The sequence below is a fragment of the Zootoca vivipara genome, chromosome 11 (assembly GCF_963506605.1).
Source record: "Zootoca vivipara chromosome 11, rZooViv1.1, whole genome shotgun sequence".
NCBI lineage: Eukaryota > Metazoa > Chordata > Lepidosauria > Squamata > Lacertidae > Zootoca > Zootoca vivipara.
Genome location: NC_083286.1, coordinates 38253840 through 38278253, shown reverse-complemented (window position 1 = coordinate 38278253; position 24414 = coordinate 38253840). Strand labels below are relative to the sequence as shown.

Below are 24414 nucleotides of genomic sequence, written 5' to 3'. Positions count from 1 at the left end.
CCGACTCTTCGTGAACCAATGGATGAGAACACGCCAGGCACTCCTGTCTTCCACTGCCACCCGAAGTTTGGTCAGACTCATGTTGGTAGCTTCAATTAGTAACTTCAAATTAATTTCCATTCCACCCAATAAAGAAGTTTGTAATTACTGCATAATGCTTGAGGGAAATCATAAAGATAATTAATTATCTATTTGAGGTTCTAATTTGCTGCTGACTCACAATCAAAGGCTTCAAGATACTAAGCTGCCCCTTACTGCAGAAAGCATAGCTAAGCTCTTGGGCAAGAACCCAGACCTTCAAGGCACCTTACCACCATATTTTCTTTAAGGTCAATTGATATTTTTAAAAGGGGAGCGGATTGGACAAAAGTACAAGAATGCTCTTCCAGCATGCAATACAATTAGGGCAGTTACTAAACTGATGCTAATATGTTCACCCTCATTTTACTTATTCCAGTAGATCTTTAGCCACAGTTGGCTGAGAAAAGGTGCTTGTAGATTTAGAGGCTAGAGAAAAAGACAGGAAAAGACAAAAAGTGGCATCTGAGTCAGCAGCAGCAAAACAGCTGGAGGGTCCAAAATGTTGGGTTGAGAAAGAGAGGTCAAATTTTCAAGTACAGTGGTATCTCACAAGACGAATGCCTCACGCAACAAAAAACTCGCAAGACAAAAGAACTTTGCGTTGCGCGAGGCATTTGCAAAATGACAAGGTCTTCTATGGCAGCCGCTTCTATGGCAGCGCCTGCTGCACTTCCGGTGCCGAAGTGCAGCAGGCGCTGCTTGCCGGGGCTTGCCAAGCTTCTCCGAAGCCCTGTCCGATGCTCCCAGGTGTCTGCTTCTCCCCCCGCCGCCTCACACACAGCTGGCATGGGACGGGGCTGCGCCTTCTCCGAAGCCCCGTCCCATGCCGCCGCCAGTCCCCCGGAGCCCATAGGAATGCATTGATTAAGTTTCAATGCATTCCTATGGGAAATGGCGACTTGCAAGACCAATTTTTCGTAGGACGAATTGAGTCCTGGAATGAATTAAATTCGTCTTGCAAGGCACCACTGTATTCAGTTCAGAAAACTATTAAACAACATGTTTCAAAAAGCAAATACAGCAAAATCTCGCTTCTCGAACAGCTCCTTTGACAAACATTTCGGCTCCCAAATGCCAAAAACCTGGAAGTGTTCCAGTTTTTGAACATTTTTCGGAAGCCGAACGTCCAATGCAGCTTCTGCTTGAGTTCAGGAAGCTCCTGCAACCAATCAGAATCTGCGCCTTGGTTGTCCCACATTTCGGAAGCCGAACGGGCTTCCAAAACGGATTATGTTCGACAACCAAGGTTTGACTGTAGTTAATATTAGTAAAAACAAATTAGTTTTTGTTCTAGGCTTAAAATGTGTAGTAGAATGAGTACATTGCCATACATTTAGTTTTAACACAGTATATATATATATTTCAATTGAAAAGGAGGTTGCCTTCCATTTCAAATACTTTATATCCCACCAAAGCCTTGTGGCAACTCATTTGTTTTCAAAAAAATATATAGAATCTAAAGCCAGTTATATTATACCATAGACATTAAGTTAGAACGTACTCTCATAAGCTGTGAGATTTTTAAAAGTAGAGCAAAGTGAGCACCATTTCAATGCAATGTAAAATTTAGTCTAATGAACATCATCTCTCTCTCTCTCTCTCTCTCTCTCTCTCTGTGTGTGTGTGTGTGTGTGTGTGCGTGTGAAGGTTTCTACAAACAATTGATAAGATATTCCGTGAAATGACATGCTAAGGAGTACAGCAAATGTATAAGCAGCAATGCTTTCTGAAGCTTTTTTTTTAATGCAGCTCTGGTATTTTATTATGGTGGAGGGAACAGGAAAAACAAACATTTCTATGGTTCCACACACACCCCTCCTCAACCCTCCTGCAATGGAATAGCTATGTCTCACTTTAACAAGTATCCATTAAATCTCATGAACCATATCCTGCAGTTAATGGGCTGTTAAGATTTTAAAGCTTTGCTAGTTCTACTGAAAATCCCTAAGCCCTCCTCTAGTAGTAGTGACAAGACTTCTATAGCAGTAAGAAATCAGCTAAAATTTGATTGTCTGAAAATGAACCAAAGTAAACACATTAATTTTGTTTGAATGAATGGTGATTATTTTGCCTTCAACAAACACTGATAAGCACCCAACCAAGTAAGTTAATCAATAAGAATAAGACATCATATGGCTGTATTTGAACATACAAATATTGTCTTTGCATCTAACAAGGGAAATTATTTTTTCCAATAAAGGTTCCTCCCTTTCTCACAGCTACATTTGGAATAAGCTAGTCAGTGCAAGAATGACAATTCTTCTGAACAAATGGAGTAATAAAAACCGACAAATCACGAGGGCCAGATGGCATCCACCTGAGAGTTTTCAAAGAACTCAAGTGTGAAATTGTTGATCTTCTAACAAAAATATGTAGTTTGTCCTTCAGATCAGCCTCCATACCCAAGGATTGGAAAATAGCCAATGTAACACCAATTTTTAAAAAGGGATCCAGGGAACTCTGGGAATTTCAGGCCAGTTAGCTTAATGTGTGTCCTGGGAAAATTGGACTTTCTACACACTCTGACATTTCTGACTGGTTCCACTGGCATATTTGCACTAAACTGACCTTATCCCTCCCATGTCTTCCTGTCCATCTTGGTATGAGGCAGCATTTAAGCTGTAGGGAGGCCAGATGAGCGGCATAGCCTTAACACACCATCCAGTTCAGTTAGATTGCAAGTCACCATAAAAAAATGTTTAGAAGGAAAGGCAGTTTAAAAATACAATAATGTATGGAATTAACTGTTACACTATATGAAGAATGCATATTAGAATACAGTTAACATCCTTCAATGATCAAACATGGCTCTTCCTAGATAAGAAGATAGTGTGCTTTGTATACATTTTTCTGCGGCTTCAGCAACTATATAACTTATACAATTACAAACCTTCCATCTCCTCTCCTTCACAAATTTGAATATTACAACTGATTATAACATGTTCATATCCTATAATGTTTTATATTTTACATTTTTAAATATTTCCAAAAAAGTTTGGATTCAGGCAAACCAACTATTATTTATAGCATCTATAAACATTAGTATGGTCAGTCTTGTTCTGCTCTTTGGAAGCAGATATCACTGACACATTCTTTTACACACTTCTAAAATATTTGTTTTATGTTTTTTGTTGTACACTGCCCTGAGATCTACAAATGAAGGGTGGTATATAAATTTAATAAATAGAAATATTTTTATGTTTACAAAAATATGTTTCCAAAAATATTTATAGGAAATTATTATTATTATTTATAGAAAAAAACTAGTTGAATAATTAACTACCATTTATATTAACAGACTTCTAACAAAATAGTGTCTAAGTGGCATTCTAACAATCCAAATGCCAATTCAGCCTACTTTTACTTTATTTTAATTGTGTATACATTATGTGCAAACAACTGTAAGCTCTTATTAACATTTACTGAGACTTAGAAATTGTGACTTTAAATCTTCAAAGTTAAACAAACAAAAAAGATCATATTTATATATAAAGGAGCAATTGCTGCTGCAAGTATTCTGATCCTCCAGCTGCTCTCCTGGCACAATCCTCACTTAAAAACAAAGTCTTTGGTGCTGGAGCACTTTAAGGATAAAAGTTCCTTATATTTTCTTTTGTTTAATCATGTTTTGACAGGAGTTTAAGCAGGTTCTTCTTATCTGATCTAATGTAAAACAGATTTCTGACACATCTTAGCAGGCAGCAGAGACATTTTCTTTTTAAATGTTGCACAATTTTGAAACTCACATGACTACTACTTTATGTAGCTAATTAAGTTTCCCAAGAGCTTTCCAAGTGCTTTTCTATTTAACTTGCAGTCCACTTATTCAGCTAAGTGACATCTGTCCCAAGTGGGAGAAGTAGCATTCTGCTTTGGTTAAGTTTGTATTATGTTTGTGCCTGCAACAATCACACCAGTTTCCTGCATGCAGTGTTCCGTGCACAAAAACATTCACTAGTTGGTACTGATAGTTGCTACAATCAGAATTGAGGGTACCAGTGATTTACAGAGGAGGAATTGGGAAGGGATACCATTCCTCTCGTACCAACAACATTAAAAATCTTTCTGTAGAGTCACAATACAGCTTTAGAGCTCAAAGGTCAACAGTTGATAGCATTTTCTCACTGCGCCAGCTGCAAGAGAAAAGCTGAGAGCAGAGACAGTCCTTGTACATAGCCTTCATTTACCTGATGAAGGCCTTTGACCTCATCAGCCAAAAAGGACTCTTCTCACTGTTCAAGACAGGATGCCCACCTAAGTTTCTCAAGGTGATTGTATCCTTCCACAAAAGATGAATGGCATGTTGAGCGCATTGCTTTATGGAAGTGAGTTGTAGGCAACTTACAACTGCCAGGAATGATGCTTCAATGTCTTCCAAGGAAGATTTTGGGCATCATATCTCAGGATGGAGTCTCAATAAAAGTGTGCCCTCCCAAGCCCACATTCCCAGCATGCTCACACTCCTAACCCAGTACAGTGGTACCTCTACTTACGAATTTAATGCGTTCCGAACACACATTTGTAAGTCGAAATTTTTTTAAAGTCCAATCCCATAGGAATGCATTGGGAGAAAAAATTCGTAAGTAGAAACAACCCTATCTAAAAATTCATAAGTAGAAAAAATCCTATCTAAACTTCATCCAAGATGGCGGACGGAGCTCCATTCATAAGTAGAAACATTTGTAAGTAGAGTTATTCGTAAGTAGAGGTACCACTGTAGTGTCTACAATGGCTTGATCATGTCCACAGAATGGAAGATGGCAGTATCCCAAGGGTGTGTTCTACAGGGAACTGGCTTCAGGCACCAGCCCATTGGCAGACCAACTCTGCAAGATGTCTGCATATATGACATGAAGGCCAGCAACATCAACCCTGCCACGAGGGAATCACGTGGAGACAAACAGGTCATGCATCCATAGCGGTGACTAAAAGGTGAATGACTGGGAGAAGCACAGAGAGAAGAAATGCCATAGTGCAGGAGCAGCTGCACAACCAGCTGCTTACATCTGCCCCAGCTGCAGCAAAATATCTCTCTCCCAGATCAGTCTCTATAGCCCAGCAGATGCTGTAACCTTCCAGCAGTCTGACTTCACCCCCAAAATATACACTCCTCCATTGTCTCATGGATGCCATGTTGATGGATACCAACAACCAACAACCAACAACCATATGCAGTGTTAATTGATTTTGTCATGGTTTGTGAAGAAGAGCAGAATACTCACAAAAAACTAAAAATCATTTAATAAGATATAAGCATCACCTGAGATACGTATCGCCTGAGAAAACAAAAGCTTATCAAGGATAGCAATGTGTAGTCCTTGGGTGGCATCCCATAACTGGGATGCTACAAAAAAAACTTAGAAAATACCTTTTCCCTTGTTGTCACTCACTTAATATCTGATTGTAAGGACACCAAGAGAAGGGTGTCAGCAGATCTTAACAACCAAGCAGGTTGATCAGTGAGAAGGAAATCCTTATGGTACCTAAGTTCAAACCTGTATAAGGCTTAAAACTAAAACAAACAAATTAGCATCTTAAAGTGGCTTGGGAATGAACTGGTACCCAGGGAAGATATTTCAAAATTGGCAAGTGGTGGTAGTTGGTATTTCAGTCTAATAGGAAACACTCCATGCCACTGTTAAGATGACAGTGCACATGCTTAAGGACAGTTAATATTAACTATAAACAAATATCACAATCTTTTCCATTCTTTATCGACAAATACAACAATCAGTGAATATTGCAGGTTAAGGAACAGTTAGTAATATTGTCAAAGTTTGTAAAAGCCAAATTTAGAATGCAAATTTATATAGGAACACAGAAAGTTGCATTATACTGAATCAATCTAGCTGGTCCACCTTCTTTCTTCTTCTTTGGTGATCACTCGTATCTGAGTAAGATTGTCTTCCATAAACACAGTTTTAACAATGGGTCCGTAAGTGACTGTGGAGGCCAATTCTGGATCCATAAGTCCTTCCACAGTGGTTTCCGGACGGGAGTTGATCATGGTGTGGATATGCCAAGTGTGCCTTCCGCTTAGCATGTTTCTCCCTTGCGTCCTGAGTTCGAGTATCTTCAAAGCCCATGACACCTTTGGTAAAGCTGGTCCACCTATCCAAGTATTGTCTATAGTGACAGGCAGCAGCTCTCCAGGGTTTCAGATAGAGGACCCAACCAGCCCCACCTGGAGATGCCAGAGATTGAACCTGGGGCCTTCTGTATGCACAGCGGATGCTCTACCACTGAGCTACTGGAATATTCAAATATATTATGAAAGAAACATGATTTCCCTAAAGGCAGGGGTCAGCAAACTTTTTCAGCAGGGGGCCGGTCCGCTGTCCCTCAGACCTTGGGGGAAAATATGAATGAATTCCTATGCCCTACAAATAACCCAGAGATGCATTTTAAATAAAAGGACACATTCTACTCATGTAAAAACATGCTGATTCCCGGACTGTCCACGGGCCGCATTTAGGAGGCGATTGGGCCGCATCCGGCCCACGGGCCTTAGTTTGGAGACCTCTGCCTAAAGGCCTATTACAAGATGCAACAATGGAAGGAGGGAAGAAAAAGCCCCCTGGCAAGCAATCAGTTGAGTCCTCTAGCAAAGATTAGGAACGCCTGGTGAGGGGGTGCCATCTGGTAAGAGTGATCTATTTCTTTTTCAGCAGCTCACTGGGCAGGAAGAAGGGAAGAAACAAAGTAGAGTGTTTTAGAGGGAAAGTGGTCGCCCTGCCCATTTTTGGCTTAAGCCCAATCCACGGTAACTCCTATGGTAGCTGCTGACAGAAAAATGTTTTTTGAGCCCTATACTATACTATGAAATCCCTGAGCTTGTATGAACAAGTTAGGGAACTCCATAACCCAAACTGCTATACTGTAGTTTATGCAACAATGTTTAATATATTTGCTTTTGTCTTCCCCAGCATTTTCTTAACCTTTTGGCTTCTGAGGAGGCAAAATGTTTTCTTCCCACAAGATTCTGTGTTAACCAATGATGCTTGTAAGTAGTGACACTGTTTCAAATCAAGCTGAAATGGCCTTGCCCGCCACTAGGAATTACTATTCCATCCAGTTATCTGTCCCCAATAAAATGCATGTATTTTTGTAAGAATTCTTAACAAACACACAACCAGAGCACACAGGAAGACCTGAGTTTCAATTCCTGCTTGGCTATAAAAGTCACCAAGAGATCTAGGTAAATCATTCTTTCTCAACCCAATCTAACAGTTGTGATAACAAGATCACTCTCATTTATGTAATTGAGTTCCTTGGTGAAAGGGCGAGATACAAATATAATGGGGGAAGGGAATAGGAATATAAGGGGCGCTCTGCTGGCTCACAACAAAAGTCCATATAACCCACCCTATTTCCAACAATAGTTAGCTAGACTCTCGAGGAAGCACCAGAGAGGGCATGAATGCAAACGTTCTCCTGCATCATTAAACACACAAACACACCATTGTGCCATGAGGCCTCTGAACCCAGAACTATTTAGCAATCATAGCTAACAGATACTGATGCACCTGCTGATCATGAATTTATCTAATCCCTTTTAAGGCTTACAGGCCATCACCAAATCTTGTGACAGCAAATTCTATAATTATGCATTATATGAAGATGCAATTTTCTGTATCTACAATATCCTTTTTAAGATGTGGTGACTAGCACCACACAGAGTATTCCAAATGCAGCCACACTATAGCTTTCTATCAATCACTACAGTGGCTGCTTCATTTTCAGTCCCTCTCATAATAATCTCTGCTGCACATTGAATTGATGACTAAATTGTGCTAACCCCCTCCCCATGGTCTTACTTTCTCTTGTGTTCAGATACTTCAGTATACATGTGAAGTTGGGATTTGTTTATTTTTTTGTTCCAGTATATATCATTTTACACTACCCTGATCTCTTTCATACTGTCAGCTTCCTCACCTCCCAATTATCACTTCTACCTGTCATTACATGCACAGATCTATTTCTAGCACTTCTTATAAGTGGAACTATCAGGAAGTTCCACTAAACTAAATATGAGTTACTTATCATAGAATCATAGAATTGTAGAGTTGGAAGAGACCCCAGAGGTCACTGAGTCCAACCGCCTGCAGCGCAAGAATCTCAACTAAATCATGCACGACAGATGGATTTCTGTATAGCATTTCCATTTCTTCCCCTTAACACCAAATACAGGCCAGCATATAATTTCCAAACCACAAATTAGGTTCAACAAAATAATATTAACATCCTAAAGAGTAAAACAAAAACTGTGCATTAAGCCAGTCTTCTTTTGTAATTCAGAAATTAGTAGTTATCAGGAAAGGAAAAGCTCTGATGGTTATAAAATAATATATTATGGCATTAGTTTGGATGAACAACAAACAGAAAATTATCTCAAAAAACATCTAATGAAATTACATCATTTCAGTTTTTTAGAATGTCATAAAGTATACAAACATCAAGAACCTTTCATTGTGTACATCACTAATAAGTCCACTTCATGGATAAACATATGGGTGGTATCTGACTAAAGCATACCAACAGAACCACTGAAAGCAATAAAGTTACTTGTGACTAACCTAAGTCCATTGATGTCAGTGGGTCCACTCTTGAACATTACTTAGTCAGATACCACCCATGTTAAATGATCTCTGTGCATTTGTTATTCAAAAGGAAGTCTCACTGAATTCAATGGGATGTTTCCCTAGGTAAGCATGCAAGTAATTGCAGCCTTTGGTCACACAAATAGTGAAATTCCATACTGTTGTTTTATCTGAAGGAACATAATCAATGCTTCTATAGGGTGATGCCTGTTCCTGCACCAACCCAGGGGTTGTGGCAAAACACAAAAGAAAATCTGCACTTTATTATGACCTTGACCAGAATTTGAACCTTTGCCCCACACAAATAATGGGGCTCCAAATGTTATTCAAAAACTATAAATGAATCACTAATCTCTGTCAGTTGAGTATCTTCCATAATATCGGGGTCTTAAACTTTAAGAAAATAATGGTATGGCAAATAGTATTTATACTTTCTGCAGGCTTTTCTACCTTCTTTTGAAATCCTTTATTTGAAAGTTGGTTTGGTCAATTCTAAAAGTGCTAAACATATAATGTTGGATCCTGGCTTTGATACTGCCAGTGGAACCATCTCCTGAGCAGGGTTCTACTCGGGAAATGCTCCCACTGGTAGAAAGGGGGTGGGGAGATGCCTTTTGCTGATTTCGCCTTCTTCATGATGACCCCAGTGCCACTTCCCCAACTGTTCCAGATGCCCACCCCCTGCCTTCTGGAGCACATTTTCAGCAAGCAAAGTGGGCTGCAGTAGGTGGAGAAATCAGCCGTGGAATCCCTCTATTGGATCAAAAACCTTTCATGGACAAAATAAAACTTTCTGTTCCTGGGAGGCAAAGTCCGGATTCATCCCACAGACAGTCACATCCATTAATTTCATGTAAGCTTTGAACAGTCATTTTCCACTTTTGAATGGAAAATAGTAGTTTGAACTACTAAGTGTTTTATTGCAATATGAAACATAAGCAATATTTTTTATCCTGCACATCATTACTACAAATTCAACTCTAGCTTCTTTGTGTGAAAACAAACAAATGAGAAACAGAAAAGAGAAAAAATGAGATAATTTCAACAAACCATACCTAGTAATAAGGACCGCATTATCATGGTGGGCAATTCCATTTTCTGGAATGGTGTTTCCATCACTTTGGTGAGAGAGAATGGATTTCTGCCACTTACAGAAGCTATCAAGGGACTTGTCTGCATGGTGATTTATCTCCAAGTTTGGCTGCAATACAACATGCATACCAGAAATGTTCCAAACAAATTACTAGGGTCAGTGGTTAAGACTTCTGAAGTCTAAATCTGATCTATAATTAGAAGCAGTGATTTCTAGGAATAATTTCTTCTTGCCAATTTTCATCTGTGTTAAATCTGGCCTACAAATTATTTTGTGCATATAGATCTCATAGATTTAATTTAAACTTCAATAATGGTTTTGTTAAAAGTAATATTACAGATTAGTTTCAAATGTTACCTTTTCCCCACAGACAGATTAGTTTCATGTGTGAAAATGTATTTAAATATTTAAGGCAGCCCTTACATTTACTCTTTCAAAATACAAAAACAAAAAAACAAGCTCTGACAACTTTCTAGCATCCAAATATCCCATGTATGTCACACATTTTCATTAAATAAAAGTAAAAATCTTGAAAAACATTTCAAATTAATACCATTTAATTTCTAATTTTAAGATCATAAAATGTTTGTAGAAGAGGCTTGATTATCAAATACTGTTTTTCTAAACAATTATTAGGTACATAATATTATTATACTTCGATTGTGTGATTTATATTTTAGGGGACTGATATTTATATCACAACTCATTCTTACCTGGTCTTCTGTGAGAACAATTAAACGAGTCACTATAATATTCACAACGTTTCCTAGGCTGGAATCACGGTAAAGTTTGGCAACCTGACCTCCAGAAAATAAGAAAAGACATAAAGTCAGACAAAAAAAAATCTACAAATGTTTATTATTAACCAGTGCAGATTATTCACAGTAGTAACCTAAGTTACATCATCTGACAAGCAAGGGAGAAGGGTATGGAGAATTTTTCCAACTCTTACTCACTACTACCCCACCCACATCATAACCAATTCCATACCCAGTAAAAATGTCCCACGAACCTGTTAAGTCAATGCTAACCAAATGCCTGTTATTATGATAGTATATTGACTCAAAAGGGTCAATATATTGCATTCTTCTGTTTCCAAGTGCAATTAATTACTTTTCCTCATAAGAATTAAGGCAACTATCCACTTCTAGAGGAGAATGTAATACACTTATGAACACTGTTGATGTGGTAGTCTAACCTGCTCCTTGCCCCAAGCCATCCCTTAGACTCTGACCCTGGTTTCTTTCTTCTCATTGACATGCTAGTATTCTATTTGCAGTATTTTTTATGTATGTGGAAGCATATTCAGTCCTGTGAGTACATAACAATAAGCTAAAGTAGTACAGTCCACAGGTTTATCACCTCAGTGAGAACAAGGTTGGATTAAAATATGATAGAATGCTGGAAACTAGTTTTTATATGATTGAAAAAATTGCAGTACAAAAGTCCTACCTTAAAACTAACAGCACAATCTTACTACCCAGACTGCAGCTTCTGTGGCACATGCAGAAGCACTGTAAAAGTTATGCTGGCATCTGGCTACATAGACTCCCTGCCCCCCATACCATTTCACCCAAATCAGATACACGTGGAATTAGGAATATGAGCATTGCATCAAATGTTCTTCATATTGTGCACCTGAATGCTCAGCCTCCTCCTCAACCTCTGCACAGCAGTGCCAATACCCTATTTTGAGCTACCCTAGCTCTAACAAAGGAAAAGCATTAACTTCCACCACCCACCCACAGAGTGAAACACAGAAGCAGAAGCAGCTTGCATTTTACCACTTGAACTTGCTAGCTTGGGTGCCTACCTGCAAGTGAATTTACTTGATAGCAAGCACCTGCATAAGCCATTTCTAAGAAAAAGCTTGTTGGGGACACGGTTCCTAATGCAATGTCACTCCACACCTTACTAGAAACATTGCAAGAGAAGTGAGTAGTACACTTCCCAGTCATTACAAACACATTCTTAGGTTTGAAATTAACATCAACAATGCCCTCAATATTAAAATGAGTTGTATCAACATGTAGAGGGATCAAACTTACAATATTCATGACACTCAAAATGTAATGTTCAATATCTTTGCGACCATGGTATCCCACCATCATTTTGTCTGCTACTACCAGCGTCTCCACAAAACGTTCAGTGCTTACTGATCTCTTCAGTCGATGGTGACTACTTAATGTGTGATTAATTGGAAGTAAAGTTGGAAAAGCAAGGGTATTGTTCAACCACCAAGGTTTACTGCTTCCTGTGAGGTCTTCTAGGAATCAAAACAATTAGTGACATCAAATGGATTGCTATATTAACATCTTCATGTACATCTGTTTTATATTTATAGTCTCTTCCAAATTCTTGAAGAGTTTTTGTTGTAATGTGAGCACTATCTTTTAATAAACATTATACATCTTAATTTTTCCTTAGAAAATATCAGACAGCCTGCTTTAATATTAATAGCTATATTTACACTAAGCCTTTTCAGATATTCTCTTTTACATTGTCACATATCGCTTCTACTAAAAGCGAGGAAGATAACATGTGTTCAGAGTCTGAGCAATCAGTGTATGGAAGTCCAAATTTTGCAGACCAGAATATGAGATTGACTTAAAATTTGAATATATTTCTAACCAATCACAAAGCAGGATACAAATAGGTTCTTGCTTCAAGGTGAATAAAAAGTAGAGCCATAGTAGAAGAAAAGAAGGAGAAAAATCTAATTTGATCATATGTATGCCCAAAGTTTCACATGGGCTCAAATATTCTGCTATGAACAAGTTTTATACTTCAGCTAAACTCTAAGTTTATTATTTCATGCCTCCTCAAATTTGAACCAGAAATAAAAACACAAAGGTGAATGCAAAAATTAGTATATATAAAATAGTGCATTTATAATATTAACTTATTTATAATTTATTTATAATAGGGCCTTACCCCCACGGCACCCTGATTATTTTGTGAGAGCATCAGTAGTGAAATAACTTTTATTATGCTGTATCTGGAGAAACACAAGTAAAAGTTGGGGTGTGTGTGACTCCTTGCCCCTCCCAATCTCCCCGAAAAATATCTCTTGATTGGAGAATGCACAAAATCTGGCAGAACCAGATTTGCGACTGTTCCCCTTTCTACTTGTGTTTCTCTGGATCCAACACATTGAAATGACCAGCTGTTTTTACACCAGTTACAAAATATCTCCAGCATTTATTCATAATTAAATTGTTTAACTATTATTTACAGTGAAACAGGAATACCTTGAATCTTATTGTGACAAATATTATACTAGTGAGGAATTTCCTATACATTTTGATATATTTTAAGTTCTTATGATTAGATGAAAAATATTTGGAAACAATTACACTAAAGGCTTCAGGAAGTGTTATTTTAAGAACTATATTCTATGGTGTAAAGGCAGTGTAGCATTCAGGTAAGGCACATGGTTTTCATGGCTGGCACAATGGGTCATCTCTTCCATTTACTCTGTTGCTTGGAGCCAGTTTCATCCCCCATACCATGGCAGCAGCAATCAGTGACATTAGTGCAGCAGAATTAAGAAGAAAGTCTGAGAGAGGCAGCCATATCTCTAAACATTAGCAAACATTACAAAAGAAGCAAATTGTAGGAAGAAATGTTCTAGGAATATTAAGGGGCAGAAGAAGGCTGGGCATCTCCCTAAGATGCCAAATTGGTAGCAGTGGCACATGCAGTACAGCATACATGTCCCCATGTCACAGGCATATATGTGCCCAAGGAGCCCTTCCACAGCATTTGCAGGGTCCCCTCACCCACTACAATTAAGCTTGAAAGAACCATTCTGTAGTAGCTAATAGGCCAGGTTGCAATGTGTGCTTGGTTGTAGGGTATGTGTGGTGCCCAGAACAATATCTTCAGTTTGAAAATGTGCCCGTGAACCCAAAAGAATTGGCGAGCCTTACAGTATAGCCATAACACAAGGGATTATTCTCAGTCTTTGCCTCAAAGACACTGGGTCTCATCCAACACTGCAGCTCCACTGATGCAAGGCACTTCAGAGTGCCCCATGGAACTTCAGAGTGCCCCTCTTCCTACCCTGTCCCCTCCAGCCCATACCCTGCACCCTCAAAATCAGCTCAGGGGTTGGGGTTGGGGGAGGAAACAAAATTCCATTGCACTGGCAGGAGCTCACAGGTGCAGCATTGGATAAAACCCATTATGTTCTAGATCTTAGCCTGGAAAAATAATATAAAATCATAAATGCCACAGATAGATGGTTCCTTTGAAAGAAAACAGAAATTGTCTTGCTATTGTATCAAAGAAAAGGAATGAACCCATTACTGTCATTGTAACTTATTTACCTGAGAGACCACAATGAGTATAATCATAGAAGAGTCGATGGTACATTGCAGACTTTTTGTAAATAACATGAGGATGACCACTTTCATAACTAAAATGATTGGAATTTTCAGATACATTTCTTAGAGGCTCAATAAAATACTCTTCATCTTCTGTAGCAATAACACCGTGCTTAATAGAAGGAAGAAAGAATAATGTATATAAGTTATCTGGCATCAAAAAATACAAGGCCAAAGCCATTTCTGTAGAAAATATTTAATTTGCAGTTCGCGACTGGACTTAACTGTCAGGGGTCCTTTACCTTTAAGGGATTAACAAGTCCTATTCCTATGCAGGAATTCAATTATAGCTTGCACAATGTACACTTCAGTCCATCTCTCAATGAATTTGATTCTACTAATTTCATTCTCTTTGCAAAACACAGTATAATTTTTTTTTAACGATACCCAACTAATTTGTGCCCATAATAGACCACTGAAATCAGTGAACTTAAGCTAATTAACTCCATTTATTTCAGCAGATGTACTGTATGATTAGTTTAGCTGGCTATCATTCATATAATACTGAAGCTACGGGTGTTAATAATATGCACAAATAAGAAGGGGTGCAATTCTACCTCAACTGTTGGTGATGAAGTTAGGCTAAAGTGGACATGCCTGTGTGCTGGCCTCCATTTGCAGGAGGCTCCTACTGCAGTGTTGGAAAGTGCAGCAGAAGGAACACTACCACCAGTAGTTTTCCTACCAATAATAGCCAGCACAGGGCCTGGCACATTACAGGGTGGGTGCACTATGGATGCATTGAATTGTCTTGAGAGGAGTGTGGTCTTCACAGCTGCAGTAGTCTGGTGCTGGCAGAGCAGAAGAAAAAAGAATGGCTCCCAACCTCTGCCCCTGCCAGCACAAGCCAGGAGAACTTCAGATGCAATAGTTTGCCTTACTGCTCTTGGCAAAGTGTTAAAAAAAAAATTTGCATGCTGTTTTTCCTGGATTTGTGAGTTGGAACCACTTAGTCATGCTTAGCGCAGATCCTCTGAAATTGATGGTAAAGTAAAGGTAAAGGGAGCCCTGACCATTAGGTCCAGTCGCGGATGACTCTGGGGATGCGGCGCTCATCTTGCATTATTGGCCGAGGGAGCCGGCGAACCAGAGCAGTGCATGAAAACTCTGTTTACCTTCCCGCCGGAGCGGTACCTATTTATCTACTTGCACTTTGAGGTGCTTTTGAACTGCTAGGTTGGCAGGAGTAGGGACCGAACATTGGGAGCTCACGCTGTCACGGCGCCACCAAGGTCCTTTGTCCTAATTGATTTCAGGGGATCTAGTCTAAGCATGACTATGTTTGGCTCCAACCCTATGTTTTATACAATTTAGATTAAAAGCAAACCCTCACACATTTCTCTAAACAATATCCTTATGTGGAGACATGTTGTGGACCGCTCCTTGGGAAAACATGCAGGAAATAATAACATTGCTGTTCTCACATATGTAATTAACATTCAAAGCTACTCCCAATAAATATATTCATCTAGATTTATATAGTTTATATATTTATATAGTTGTGGTGACAAAGCAAGAAGTCTCAGCGCAAATTATGTAAAATTATAAAAACAAAAAGTCATGCTTGAATATAGTTATACTCATAACAATTACACCCAAACAAAATCGTTCCAGTCAAACCATTCAGAGTAAAACTTCAACCAATGACACACAGATGTTGTAGTGGTACATATTGTAATACAAATGGTTAATATCACATTATACACTAAAAAATACATTTTAAATTACAAGATTGAGCCAAACCAATTATTATTGAAAGATTCTGTTTTTATCCAGATGCTGAAACCTAACACTACACACGACCTTCATGTATGCACAGACCAATAAAATGTATTCATGCTATTTATATTGCTCATAAAAACATTTTAAATACGAGCCACCAACTCTGAGCAGATTAGCAGATCATCAAAATGCAGGAAGAACTCCCACACAGTTTCCACAGTAAACTCATAATTAATCTAAACTTGCAATAATACTAAGAGAGACTTGCTATTTTGCAGTAAACAAAGCTGTTTACCTGTAAGCTGTGGTTCTTTGAGTGGATATTCAACACAATCACACATATGGGAATGTACTATCACAGTCTATCATAGGCAGGATCTTCTGGATAAGTCTACAACATGAGTGTTTTCAACTTACTTATGAGGTAAAGAAGTAGAGCCTCTATGTTCTATTCACAGACAGTTGCAGATGGCATAAATAACTGAAAAGCCCCATGATAGGTTCATGACTTCTGCAGCTACTGTAGAAATGTATGTGACTGCACATAATACTTTGCGTAACTGCCTACCAGGAAAAATTGCAGATAACTGGAAGGTCAGTCTGGTGCATTAGCTAAAGCAATAGTTCCCAAACTCCTCACTCTCACCCTCCGATGGAACACTTGAAAATTGCTGAGGCTCTTGGTGGACCGGTTAATGATTTTTCTGCCTGTTGTAGAAACTGTAATGTGCTGTGCTACAGGCTGTATGATTTTTTAATCTTATTTTTACAGACACACCATGGGCCACCTGAATAAAGCTCACATACCAGTCTGGGAACCCCTGAGCTAAAGTAAGGGATAACAACACTGTATTAAAGCTATTGAAGGTGGCAGATGGCCAGAAGTTCAAAAGGATTTCCCATCAAGGAAGTAAAAGAGTTGGGCTCCAATAAACAACCCTCATCTGTGAATGAGGGACTATGTTAACTAAACCTCTGAGTATGCTGATTATCCTAGCTTGTGGTGGAAGGTAAAATGAAGTCCAGAGCTTAAAGGTCTTTCCACCTCCGAAAAACATTATACTATCTAATTTTGCTTCTAGCAAACAAGTATAAAATTCTGAATGGCTCATTTGCTTGGTCCTACATTCATTTGCTATATAGCCTATAGGAATCAGAACATAATATTATTTCTGGTTTTCCAAACCACTTTTCTTCGTTTGAGATCAAAAGAGGCAACAAGCATAGTCATCAAATTTGTCAAGCATTTTAAAAATTAACATCAATTGTTAAATAATTTACTACAATGTAGTAAAAAATACTGTCGGGAGGTGGGTGTGCAGCGCTTGGTTCCGAATATAAGCTGCACTTTTACTTTTCAGTCGGAATTTGGGGGGGGGGGAATGTGGCTTATATTCGGGCCAATACGGCATTTCAATAGAACTTACTTCAAAGGGTGGCAGCTTTTAAAGTTCACCTTTTTTCATAGGGTTGAATGCTACAAACTTAAAATTGTCTTCCATGCCTCTAAATGCATCCTGCTCCCAGTGGTGGCACCTCTCCTCCCACTGTCACCACAGGGATGGGTCTCTGCAGAACTATTTTGCCCTTCAGAGGAGTGGAGAAGCAGCAATTACAGCTTCTTCTAACAAACAGTTATCTTCATTCCTTATTGATTTAATCAATTCTTCCTTATTGATTTAATCAATCTATCAACTGCTTAATATAAAAAACTTTTACAAAGTAAAAAAAAACATAAAATAACAAAGCTAAAATGTAGAAATGTCAATAAACATCCAGAATCCAAATACTAGAAGAAAAACACTGAGCAGTGCAATGTTGATATTAAAAGTCAAGAAATGCCCAAACATTTTATTGTAACTTTCTCTTAGAAATCAGTGCTTATTTTTGTAACGATCTTACGTGAACTATTTTGGGAAGTCTATTTGATAAGCAGTATACAAATACCTTAAACGCCTTAATAAATGAATGAGGACAAACTCGTGAGAAACATCCAACTTTACGTTGCTATTACCTAAAATATATTCAGTAAGAAATAAAATGACATTTCCCATGTCCTACTTGCATTCTTTATAACGTTATCAGCAGTGCCATGCAGATTTTTTTTAAAAAAACCCACTATTTGCCTATGCCGCCTTATGAGTGGAGAATATACAATTCCTCTCACATTCCAACTGTTCTCTCACTATGGTGAGATGTTGTTTACGGTAACACAAATACAGGTTTCGGTTCACAGAGTGAAAAAATAAGTTTTAGGTTTACAATTCTATGCACATCTACATAGGAGTTAGTTCTGTGGAAACATATATAGGATTGTACTGTTATTCATCTCACCCTTATGCCAGACATAGGCCTAGACTAAAAAAACCAAAGACTTGTACCATTTTTAATAGGCATCTGGGACAACAACTCCTTTTCCTATGCACTTCATGTCATGAGAAGGTACTATTCTTTGCTAACTACTGACTTTTAAAGATGACTTCATCTATTACATATATGTACCAATAAATGGCCTCCACATTCTCTTTCCAGACAATTCTCTGACAGCTTCTTGAAGGCTCCATTTTGTGTAGTTAATACATTCTAGAAGAGCCTACCAATAAAAAAATTTTTTTTTCTTAAGTTGGTCATTCAAACTGTATAGTTTCCACAGCATAAACCTGCTTCCACGTGTTGGAGGATGGGGGTGGATGAGGGGCAAAATGACGTTAGCGTAGTCTTCTTTTGGTGAAACATTGTACTTTTCTCATTTGTTAAAGAGCCATTACTGTATAGATTTTCTCCTTTATACCCTTTTCCCTTTGAAAAGTAAAATAGCCTCTCAATGTTAAAGTTCCCCACCCCAGCTTTTCAAGTGCTAAAAGTAATTTTAGTAGCAGTGGTGGGGAGTTCAGTAAATGTATTCCAAGGATTAATATTATCCTCACAATATGACAGTTAGCAGGTTTTAAATTCTCGCCCATCCCCCCACCTGCTTGAGGCACCCACAGTACATGGTACTATATGTAGGTGAAGGCATCTACACAAGAACTGGCAGTTATTGCCTCAAAAGCAGCTCTCATGTATTTACGTTATGTAGAGTTCTCAGGGACTGTTTATAGATGTATATAGAGATATATATGATAGTTCATTTGTTTTTTAACAGAAAGGATGCAGAGGGAGTCCATGTAGCCCAGTTCAGGAAGGTCTACCTCAGGCTGAATGCTTCTGTTCTACAGAAGTGGCGATTTTACTTGGGCCCTGTGATAGCTTTGGATGACAAAGGATTGTATGAGCATACTTTCCCCTTGGGATGCTAATGGATAAAAATGTACTACAGTGGTACCTCAACTTCCGAAGGCGATCCGTTCCGCGGCGCTCTTCGGAAGTCGAAACCTTCGGAAGTTGAAGCGTCCATTTTGTGCATGCGCAAAGTGCGATTTTGCACTTTGCACATGCGCAGACCGTGCACGCGGCGAAAATACTTCCGGTTTAGCGGACTTTGGAAGTCGAAACTTTCAGAAGTCGAGGCATTCGGAAGTCAAGGTACCACTGTATTTGTTTTTTGTTTTTCTAGCCACTTGCTCCCTTGTTTCATGCATACACAGGCCACAACACTAGTGAGACAAGAGGCCAGTTTTCACAGTATTAACCGCTGAAATCAAGCACACCAGGACTTTCTGTGGTTAGGAACACAACAAAATCTGAAGTAACGTATGAATTTCAGCATCTCACTGTACCAGTTACAAAACAGTAATTTTAATTCATCTCTCGTACCTCAGAGACATGTCAATATCAGTAACCAAAGTCGGGGTATTCACATTCAGCCAAATTAAATGAAAGGAATCGGAATCTAAGAGAATCTAACCAGTGGGACTTCCGGTGAGCCGCGGACACGGAAGGGAGCGCGGAGCGACCGTTCCTGGGTCCGCTCCGGTTGAAACGGGGAGAACGCGGGGTTCGTAAGGCTACCGAACCCGCAAACGTCAGGGGGGGCTACCCTGACGACGGAGGTGCCCAGCGGCGTCCAAAGCCGCTCTCCTCCCGTTCGTAGTCCTTCGGGGCTCCGAGGGAGGATTGAGTGGTGGACGCGAGGGGGGTACATCGCCCTTTCCCGTTTCACGCAGCCTCAGGCTCCCGTGAGAAGCGGCTTGCCTCCGAGGGGGTTAAACTGCAGCTTCGGCAGACTCTTCAGTAACCTGAGAAGCTTACCAGCTGCAGAGGGACTGGGTGAGCACAAATGGACCTGTTTTCTGACTCGGCGTTAAAATGGCGCCCGGCTGGGGGTTGTAGGAAACAGCTGTTGTGAGATTTCTACGAGGTGGACAAGAAGAGTTCCCTAACCGCGGAGGGGCGGCTCGCTGATGGTGCACGCCTGGCGGTAAGGAAAAAGACCAAAAAGACATTCCCCCCCACATAGAACAAACGGTGGGAGAAAAGGGGAAAAAAGGCTTAAAGGATTAAAGACCTATATCGCCTTTGTGTAAAAACAAAAGGGCTTATTCTTCCTGGGAAAGAGCCGACCCAACGGAAAGGAGGGGAGAAGAAGAAAAAAGAAAAGAAAAGACTGAGAGGAACCTACTGGGAGAGTTAGGAAAGCTGTTATCTTTACCTTATTTGAACAATTTTGGGATACATCTTTTGGGGACGTACTTGACTTCAGGAACTTTGTGAAACTAAGTGTTGCTTAAGAGTCCAGAGATTTTGTGGACCGGACCTTGTGGATTATTGGTTTGCGTTGCTTTAGGGACATATCTTGATTTCCGGACCCTTAAGAACTTTCAACCTCACTTCGGAATTTATTGATTGGGCTGAAGGAAGAGAAAATAAGGAAAGGAAGAAAAGAAGAAGTAAATAGCCACCTCTTCTAAGACGATAGAGACATAGGACATCACTGAACTGAGGTGTAGGCTAAAGAATTTTTATTTTATTTTCCCTTTGAGAATTAATAGATTATTGCCTTATGTAAATGTTCTGGATGATGTAAGATTTTCTGATATTCTGATATTGCTACTCTGATATTGCTAATCTTGTCTAAGTGTTTAAGTGTTTAAAGGGGAATTGAGGGGGAAAAAGTGGGAGAAGATTAGGCTTGGTGAGTGGAAAGAGAAGTCCCAAAGGATAATCTGATAAGGTGTTGGCTTTGGATTGAAAAGAAGTCATCCCCCCCTTAAGGTGCTTGCTTTTAGGGGTTTGGAAAAGATAGCCTGAAAAGCTAAAAGTTCACATAAACATGGGGGATAAAAAAGGTATAAGGACAACTGCAACGCCCTCAGACAGGCGTCCCTCCAGACAGGAGGAGGGTAGAGACTGGGAGGGACTTTTATCTGAGATCAAAAAAGAAATAAGACAGAGTGAACAGAACCTTGAAAAAAAATTGGGGGACATTCAAAACTCAATCGATCAAAAATTTGAAAAAGTTGTGGGGGAATTATCCCAACAAATTGAAGAGGTAGCAACAAAATCCAAAGGTCTAGAAGAAAGTTCGAAGAAAGTACAGAAGGAGGTGAAAGAAATCAAGAAAGAGACAGATGGCCTTAGAGAGGAGATCAATAGACTAAAGAAGGAGAAGGAGGAAATCTTAGATAGTTTAGCTCTGATGGAACTAAGACAGAGACAACTTAACTTGAAATTTAGAGGTTTGGTAGAGGAGAAAGACGAGAACATTAAAGAGAAACTGTCAACCGAAATTGCAAAATGGTTAGGGGTAAGTAAAGAGGAAATAGAAGCAGTCATTACAAATGCTTTTAGAATTAAGGTAAAATCCGTCAAAGCAAAAGCAAAAAAATTACCGGGAGACTGCTTAGTAATTTTTAACTCAATGTATATGAGAAATGAAATTCTAAGACAGAGCTTCCTAAGGAAACTGGTAATTGACGGAAGGGAGATAATTGTATTCAAGGAAGTGCCAACAAGAATGTTGCGCAAGAGGGAAAAATTTCGGGATTTTACAACAGTTCTAAGAAAGAATGGAATAAGCTTTAGATGGGAGATTCCGGACGGAGTCTCCTTCTACCTTAAGGGCAAAAGATTTATACTTAGGAACCAACAGGAGATTGACAAGTTCGGAAGGAAGTACGGCCAACTATTAGGAATGGAAAAAGGTAAAGAAGAAGGTGCAATAGGAGGCGAGGAGAAAGAGGTAGAGACACAAGAAGAGGATGAAGGGAAAAGCAGTGAAGAAGAAGGAGAAGTAGATACAGAGATAGATTTAGATAAGGAGATTCAAACTTAAATATTGTAAAAAATAAATAAATAAACAAGTAATAAATAAAACAAAATATGGCATTGAAAATAAAGTCCTGGAATGTGAATGGATTAAATAACAAAAGTAAAAGAAACAAATTAGAATATGTGCTGATAAAAGAAAAATTAGATATCATATGCTTACAAGAAACGCACATTTCAAGGAAGCATGAAAGGATCCTGGGAAATAAAAAATTAGGATTGGGTTTTGTCTCATCTAACGAAAAAAAGAAAAGAGGTGTGGCATTATATGTGAAGGAGAAATTTAAACCAGAGCTACTCTTCAAGGACGAAGAGGGCAGGGTAGTAGGGGTACACATAACGGTGCAGGGGGAAAAGGTATTGCTAGTGGGTATATATGCACCAAATCAGAAGAGGGCGGATTTTTACAAAAAACTTGATAAAACACTGACAAAACACCTCGAAGACAAAGTAATATTGATGGGAGACCTTAACGGGGTAGTGATGCCAAGTTTAGATAGAACTGAAAAGAAAAGAATAAATGAGAAGGGTAAACTCCCAAAAACATTTTTCAATATGACAGAGAGATTAGGTCTAATTGATAGCTGGAGACTCAAAAACCCTACCGAAAAACAATTCTCACATTTCTCTGAGCCTAATCAAAGCTCAGGGAGGATAGATTACATTTGGATATCCCAAGAATTGAGTTCAAAAATCAAAAAAGTAGACATACAGCCACGGACTTTTTCGGACCATAGTCCGATATATTTGGAATTAGCAGGGGAGACGCCCTCATTTCGTTGGAGAATGAATGAGGGGTTGTTTAATGACCAAGAGATAATAGATAAAGCGAAAGATACATTCAAAGAATTTCTGGATTTTAACCACAAAAAAGGTATAAATATAAATACAGTGTGGGAAGCTGGGAAAGCTTTTATGAGGGGTTTCCTAATCCAACAAAATAGCATAAAGAAGAAGGAAAGAGAAAAGAAAAAGGAAGAACTATTAAAACAACTCGCTGAGAGCGAAAAACAACTGAATAAAAAGCCAGGAGATACTAAAGTAAAACAAGAAATAAAGATGTTGCAAACCCAATTTTCTATTTTAATTAATCAAGAAGTAGAATGGAAATTAAAATGGTTAAGACAAAGGAACTTTGAATACGCAAATAAATGCGGGAAACTATTATCCTGGCAACTTAAGAAAAGACAAAAGCAAAACTACATACATGGAATTCGGAAGGAAGATAAGGTGACAGGAAACCCAAAAGAAATTAGGAAAGCTTTTCAAAAATTTTATGAAGACTTATATCGGAAAGGGAAAGAAGAGGAGGAAGAGATTGAAGTATATCTAGAAGGATGTAAACTTGGTAAAATATCAGAAGAACAGGTCAGTATGTTAAATGCCCAAATAACAGCGGCTGAAGTGCAGGCAGGAATCAGTAGAATGAAAATAGGAAAGGCTCCTGGCCCAGACGGGTTTACAGCAAAATATTACAAAGAATTGAAAGACGAAATAACACCAATATTGACATTAATGATGAATGAGATTCTGGACGGAGGACAGATACCTAGATCCTGGGAGGAAGCACATATAACCTTAATACCAAAGGAAAACTCAGATTTACTAGATGTAAAGAGCTACAGACCTATTTCATTGTTAAATCTAGACTATAAGCTATTTGCGGATATTGTCGGGAATAGATTGAAAAAGGTTTTGTCAGAAATAATACACAAAGAACAATCAGGTTTCCTACCAGGCCGTTACATGAAAAACAACGTAAGGAACGTAATCGATATTATTGAATATTTGGAGGTGAAATTTGATAAAAAAGCGGCTCTGGTATTTGTCGACGCCGAAAAGGCGTTCGACAATGTATCCTGGAAATTCATGAAGAAATTAATGGAGAGAAGAGGAATGGGATGTAAATTTAGAGGGGCCGTCGAAGCAATTTACTCAAAGCAAAGGGCTAAATTAATTATAAATAACACATTATCGGAGGAGATAGATATATCCAAAGGTACGAGGCAAGGGTGCCCCTTATCACCCTTGCTATTCATATTAGTATTAGAGGTCCTGATGGACAAGATAAGAGAAAATAAAGATATAAAGGGGATAAGAGTCGGAAATAAAGAATATAAACAACGGGCCTTTGCCGACGACCTTGTGATAACGATAGAAGAACCCAGATCTAGTATGGAAGAGTTGTTAAGAGAATTGGGAAAATTTGGAAACTTAGCCGGCTTTAAGTTAAATAAGAAAAAGACAAAAATGATTACAAAGAATTTGACGAAGAGTGAAAGGACTGAGTTGCAAGAAAAATTTGGTATTGACTCGGTTAAAA

The 24414-nt window shown here is 38.8% G+C and overlaps 1 protein-coding gene across 5 annotated transcripts in view; it reads right to left on the bottom strand.

The window, feature by feature from the left end:
- The window catches only part of ADAMTS6 (ADAM metallopeptidase with thrombospondin type 1 motif 6), a 142079-nt gene that overhangs the window by 94954 nt on the left and 22711 nt on the right, over positions 1-24414 (bottom strand). For 4 of the 5 annotated variants that reach the window (XM_035100852.2, XM_035100856.2, XM_035100857.2 and 1 more), the window contains 4 exons: positions 14106-14274; positions 11823-12040; positions 10488-10571; positions 9737-9882 (listed from right to left, as the gene is read on the bottom strand). In XM_035100852.2, the coding sequence (XP_034956743.1) occupies positions 9737-9882; positions 10488-10571; positions 11823-12040; positions 14106-14274 (617 nt within the window). The remainder of the gene's footprint in view (positions 1-9736; positions 9883-10487; positions 10572-11822; positions 12041-14105; positions 14275-24414) is intronic. The other variant, XM_035100855.2, reaches the window with a different exon arrangement.